Raw genomic sequence first — 6423 nt, forward strand, 5'->3', positions numbered from 1 at the left:
TTTGCCAAATGAAAAAAGCCAAAATAGAAAGATCTGAATTGAACAATATGAGTATTATTTGAACATTTAAATTTTCCATTTTGTTTTGCCCCATTCTAAATGTTACAAACGTTCTATAGACCCCCTTGCAGGGGTAGGGTTTCAATCACCTGACCAATCAGAGGATAATATGCCATAGTGGTACATGTAGCATGAAGGCAAAGTGTGATTAAACCTAGATGGCATTACAGTTTCTCTCATCCAGCAGTTTAGTGGTGATTAACATTTTCAATGAGACCAAAGTAAAATAGGACTCAGCTAACATCCTAGTTAATTAATAGGATCTTAGTTAATAGGATCTGATATAATAATAATAATAAATACTCACATGATTATGGTTTTCTTTGGTACTTTAGTCTCCTGCTCTGTTACTAAAAGGATAACAAAAAGATTAGCAATATATATATATATATATATTAGTGGTGGGACTTTAACGCGTTAATTTCGATTAATTAATTACAGGAAAATTAACGCACTAAAAAAATTAACGCATTTTAACGCATGAGACACTTTTGCACCGTGGAATGTTTCTCCGTGCACGAGTTCCAGACATACAGATTATATGGACGCACAATAAGATGAGCATGATGCAGATGACTGAAGAGGCTACGCTGGTGGATGGGAAATTTAAATATAAGAAACTTCCAGATGGAAGTACAAACAAAAATAGTGTTATTTGCACTTTATGTAGGAAGGAGTTCGCTTATCACGGGAGCACTTCCACCCTTCGTTACCACACCAACGCAAAACATGTTGGGGCTAACGCGCAGGTCAGTAATGATCACTTAGCCACTTAGCTGCTAATTGTATTCCTAGTACGATATGGTGAACAAACGTCCGTATTTTCCGGGACATGTCCGTATTTCACATCCTGTCCCGGGCGTCGCGGGTTTTTTTTAAGTGAGGAAATGTCCTGGGGTGAGTTTCCCAAAACGTTCTTAGCGCTAAGTACTTCGTAACCTCGTTCATACGTACGAGGTTAAGATGTACTTAGCGCTAAGAATGTTTTGGGAAACTCACCCCTGGTTTTTAAATTACCTTCATTGGACCATTAAGACTGGATTAAACTTTCGCGAATGACCGTCGCGCGCGACTCTGCACGCGTTTATACGTGACGCGTCATATTATTTACAGTGTTGTTCGCTCTCTGTGGTCGAAGCTAAAGGCTTACAAGAAGCACTGCAAATTGTGTCAACTGATGCAAGTTAAGAACTGCCGTCCAGAAAGACAATGTCGAAGAAAATCCAGCAGCTGTATGATGAGGAAAGGGAAGTAAAACAGGTTATTGTGAAGAAACAAATGTGGCTCTGACTGGGGATCACTGGACCTCTGTTAGCAACAAGAATTATCTTGGTGTCTGTGACAGCTCATATTATAGATGATGAAGATCCAGTCATTTGCTTTGAGCATGCAGAAGACCACTTATAGGCACTATGGAGATCCCTGTGGCAGAGGCCTGGGAAATTAAAGAAAAATATACCATCTAAAATGGTATTAAAAAACATCTTCTGATTTACTTCAATTCTTCCAATATCCTGAGCAAAACTTCCAAAATTAAACAACATTTTTGGTCAAAATTTCAAGTGTTCTGAACTGTTTTTGCACTCATCTATTGGTCTATGTAGTAGACTGGTGGAAAAATAAACAAGATGTTGAAGTTTATGATTATGTTGATTCATTCATCATTCAAACTTAAATTAATATTTCTCATGTTAAATACTGAAATGCGATTAAAATGCGATTAATTTCGATTAATTAATTACAAAGCTTCCGATTAATTCGATTAATTTTTTTGATCGCGTCCCACCCCTAATATATATATATATATATATATATATATATATATATATATATATAATATATAATATATATATATATGAACATTCATAAAATAAGATCAACTAAAAGCATGAAAGCATGCCTACAAAAAACACATTATTTTTTGCATTTTAGGCAGGTTGTATATACTTTTATATGTTCATATATATATAAACTTTTTATAACTTTTATATGTATATATTTATGTATTTTACTGTTTTTTATGCAATATAAAAGTTTAAATCCACCTCCTAATTGAATTTGTAGCAGTTAGAAACATAATTATAAACTATCTAGAACCCAACTATGTATTCCAAACACAACTTGTGTATTTTTTAACAAACTACAACTAAATAATGAGGTATGGTGAAGTTTGAGCATGTGCATTAAAGCTGCTACACAGGTATGAATCCAAGTGCTCTACCTTCAATAGTAATGGCCTGCTCTCCTCTGACATCGCCCATCGCAACTGTTGGAAGGACTAAATCTGCTGCACATTTAGCACTGCCCAGGCGGTTAGACATCTGCAAAGAAAACATGGTTTTGCATCTGAGATGACATTTTCAATTAAATGCAATTTCATTGCTACATTTACATGTTTTTGAACTGCTGAAATGAATTTAAGGCAAGTTATTGATGAGAAAAATGTATTAATACTGTTAATACTGTACCTCACATTCATAATGGCCCAAATCTCTCTCTCCAGGGTTCTTAATAACCAAAACCACAACTCCACTGCGAGGTTCACTGTATGTCTGATACTTTTCTTGGTCTGTTAGCAATTTTCCATCCTTAAACCACCTGAGAAAGGTTTTTAAAAGTTTAAATTTCTTTTAGGGCTACAATATTTCTACAATACACTAATTCATGTTGTTTAAAAGATATATATCAATAACATTTGTTATTTATATTATATGTTTGAGATTTAAGTGATTGTGTACCTTATTTTTGGACTGGGAGCACTTTGTATAGTGCAAGTGAACTGAGCATCCTCTCCTACGATAAGGGCAGCGTTCCTTAACTTATTCACAAAGCGTGGTGGCACTACAAACATAATAATAAAACACAATTATGCAATTATGTTTCACGTTTTATATGGATTTGACAATTAATTAAATCCTGGAGACCTACCACATCACAGTTTTATTTACTCCATAAATCAGCAGAACACCAATAAACCCACAGAACAAATAAAAACACACCCTGTACCCATGTGACCCACCCTGTACAGTGATCTTTCCCAGGGTACTGGCATTCCCAGCTGCACTGGACGCGAAACACATGTACTGGCCCGAGTCATCGGCAGTCATGTTATCCAGAATGAGAGTGCAGGAGCCATCTGGGTCCTCAATGATGATGTGGTGAGGATCTACCTCCACTGCCCGGCCATCTATTCAGTCAGAAAAAGGTTAATGTCTAATGTCATATGTCATTTAGTAATTTGTCCTATATGGTTAATGAACTGAAAGCCAACATATACATGTTATAAATTATATATATATATAATTTTATATGCTTCAAGATCTTCACAAAATATATTAGTAAGTAAATTTATCATTACAGTGAAACACAGAACACTTTTTGCACAATGTTGACTATTACTACTTGTGTTTGGTCAAACCTGATTCATTCCTACCTTTGAACCATGCCACTACTGGTTTAGGAGATCCTGTAACTTTGCAAGCCAGTTTAACTGTCTGTCCCAACTCTGCTGTGCAATCAGTCAACAATGCCTCAAAATCTGGAGGACCTGTTTTAAAAACACACACACTATACTTTATAAACTTACAGTGTACAATGACTGTCTACAATAACATAGTAAACACATATCCACACTCATGAGAGCTGAAATGAACAGGATGGGGACGGTGAATTGGCAAGCGGACATGCACATAGATTACATATCTATCGATATTTTTATTTTTAAACAAATTCATCTAAATCATTGGGTGATCTTGGGTGATTCTATGCTGAAATGTATACTTTGTGTGGGCCTGCACAAGTAAACTAACTTTGTCACTCTGCAAAACAAAAGAATTATAACTCCTGTTATCATTTAAGCTGAGAAATACCTCAGAGCTCCTTTCTGATGGTTGGGTGTTAAGAAAGGCTGTAGTCATCTCTGAAGCACAGCGAACCACTGGTCACATGTAGTTATGGGCTACACTCTTAAACTCATGCCTCCAAGCCCAGGTAATTAAACTGGTATTATATTTTTGTTAGGTGGACAGAGTCTGCTTGATCTTGTTTAGTAACATATTTTACAGCAGACAAGATATTGTTGGGTTCACTCAAGTTCATTTAATAAAGTTCATAGGTCACTACACTGGAGCGGTCTGTGAGCCCCAAAGCAGAAGGCTCTTATAGGGCGGACAAAATATCTTTGGATCTCAAGTTTGTTGCTTTCTTTTCATTAACAACTTATTGTTTGCCAGGTGGTTATCATTAAATTCCACTCACATCATTGGTTAACTTGATAAACGTGCCACGTCTTACTTTTATAATTATTATTTTTAACCATTTTGTCCAATCCATTCTACACCGATGACCACAACATTTGCATCTGCCACAGCCTCACTGGATCTTTACGTACTTTAGTTATTTCAGTCCTGGTTAAATAATAATGGTTTGGTCAATAGTTTAGCTCTACACTGACTAATAATGGCTTTGTATGAACACAGGGCACCTGCTACAGCTTTTAGTTCGTGCCTATGAATTCAGTGTGAAGTACTAAACCTTGGCTTAACTGAAGAGCATTCCAGTAATACTAAAACCATTAGAGCGTAGCTAATATCTGTTTAACAGAACGTACCGTGTGGTCACATAAACTCAGTACATAAAAGCATCACATGTATCATGTTAGCTGCAATTGAGTTTTGTCACTGGGGCAAGCCAGAAGAGTTCTGTGGTTAAATATAACAATTTAAAAATGTAACCTAACATATCGAGAAGAGTATTGTGGCCATAGTAGGATTAGACGTATTCAAATCTCCCAACAGTAGCTCTGAGTGGTACACAGAATGCAGTCTACTTTGTCCTGGTCATGGGCACAGGTGACTTACTCCACGCCAGCATGCTGTACCGCTGCTGAAGGTTGCGAAGGTCACGCAGCCAGGAGTTCTTGATGATGACGGTGCGTGCCTGCAACGTGTACTTCCTGACGGAGTCCTCGCGCTCGTGCCAGATCTCAAACGCCCTTTCATCACCCTCCACGGTCTCATTCACGTCGATGTTTGTTAGCTGCAAAACAGGTGCGTTTAAAAAAAGAGGGACAAACGGGCTGAGGAACAGATAATTAATAATATAATATAATAATAATAATAATAATATTATAATAATATAATATAATAATAATTAATAATAGTGTCAGAGCAATCTGATTGTAACCATTGTTTATGTTGTAACTAAAGTTTTACAACAAAGTTTTAAAGACTGATTCAATGTTGGTGTGTGCTTTAATTTAAATAGTTTCATGATAAATTATTGATAATTTTTGTATGAGGATCATAGGTAATATCACTGCGTTGTAAGCATTCTGAAAATATTAGCAAAAATATATAGTGAAACATGTTGCCTAATCATGTAACTTTATAACTAATAACTATTACTAAATCACAGTCAAACTATATTTACACAGTAAACAATATAAAATCAGTTATCACACTTGCAACTAATGTTATCAAAGAATGTGAAAGCATATATCTAGACATCCCACATTAAGAATGAGGTCCTGGAGCAACAGTGTAGTTCTGGATGTTGTACCTTCATCATGTTCTTGAATATGTATGCCTGGGTGTCTGTGCTTGTGTCTCTTTTCTGTTTGCAGATGATGACGTAGTTTTTGAAGAGGAAGACATGGCGGTGATGGCCTCTAGAGGAGGTTCTGATTCCTGGAGCTCCCTCCCAAACTATAAAGGGACCCTACCAAATAAATAATACAAAACACAGAAATAACATGTTTTACTGCTTGATTTTCAATCATCAATTGTAAGTCATGCAGTGAATACAAGATGAAACATTTATAAGCTGTGTAACAGCTTATCTCTACTGATGCAAGATTTCACGTGAGAATATTGGATAGATTGGGGTATAAACTGATCTTACTCTCTTATTATAGTTATAAAGTGATTCGTTCTCTTTTAGGCAAAACTCTTTGTCATTACCTAAACACAAAATCCTTTAGTTATAGTAATAACTACTTCAAAGAATAAGCATTTTCAGGAAATGACTTGAAACTGTCTACCATATAGGCATGCATCTTTGAGAACATCTCCTTTCTGCAGTATTCTTACCCAAAATTAGACTGGTCTTATATTTATCTGTTGTTCTTGTGTAGTTTAGCTGTTTTACAGATTTGAATTTCTCTCTAATGTACAGTAATTGTTACTCTTCAAATTCTGTTAGCACTGCCTTTGATCATCTTTCAGCTTTTTTGTCTTGGAAAACTAGCACTAAGTCATTGTAATGTATTGGTAGATTGTATGTGTGAGGTAAAGAGTGAGTGTAGATTGTATTTGTGAAGAAAAGAGTGGGTGTAGATTGTATGTGTGAGGTAAAGAGTGGGTA

The 6423-nt window shown here is 35.9% G+C and overlaps 1 protein-coding gene across 1 annotated transcript in view; it reads right to left on the reverse strand.

The window, feature by feature from the left end:
- obscnb (obscurin, cytoskeletal calmodulin and titin-interacting RhoGEF b) overlaps positions 1-6423 on the reverse strand; it is an 86130-nt gene that overhangs the window by 4385 nt on the left and 75322 nt on the right. The window contains exons 73-80 of the mRNA XM_076970281.1: positions 5620-5778; positions 4920-5097; positions 3494-3607; positions 3080-3247; positions 2799-2901; positions 2529-2658; positions 2282-2381; positions 368-410 (exon numbers count right to left, since the gene is read on the reverse strand). Of these exons, the coding sequence (XP_076826396.1) occupies positions 368-410; positions 2282-2381; positions 2529-2658; positions 2799-2901; positions 3080-3247; positions 3494-3607; positions 4920-5097; positions 5620-5778 (995 nt within the window). The remainder of the gene's footprint in view (positions 1-367; positions 411-2281; positions 2382-2528; positions 2659-2798; positions 2902-3079; positions 3248-3493; positions 3608-4919; positions 5098-5619; positions 5779-6423) is intronic.

This window comes from Brachyhypopomus gauderio, chromosome 13, assembly GCF_052324685.1.
Source record: "Brachyhypopomus gauderio isolate BG-103 chromosome 13, BGAUD_0.2, whole genome shotgun sequence".
In the NCBI taxonomy this organism is placed as follows: Eukaryota; Metazoa; Chordata; class Actinopteri; order Gymnotiformes; family Hypopomidae; genus Brachyhypopomus; species Brachyhypopomus gauderio.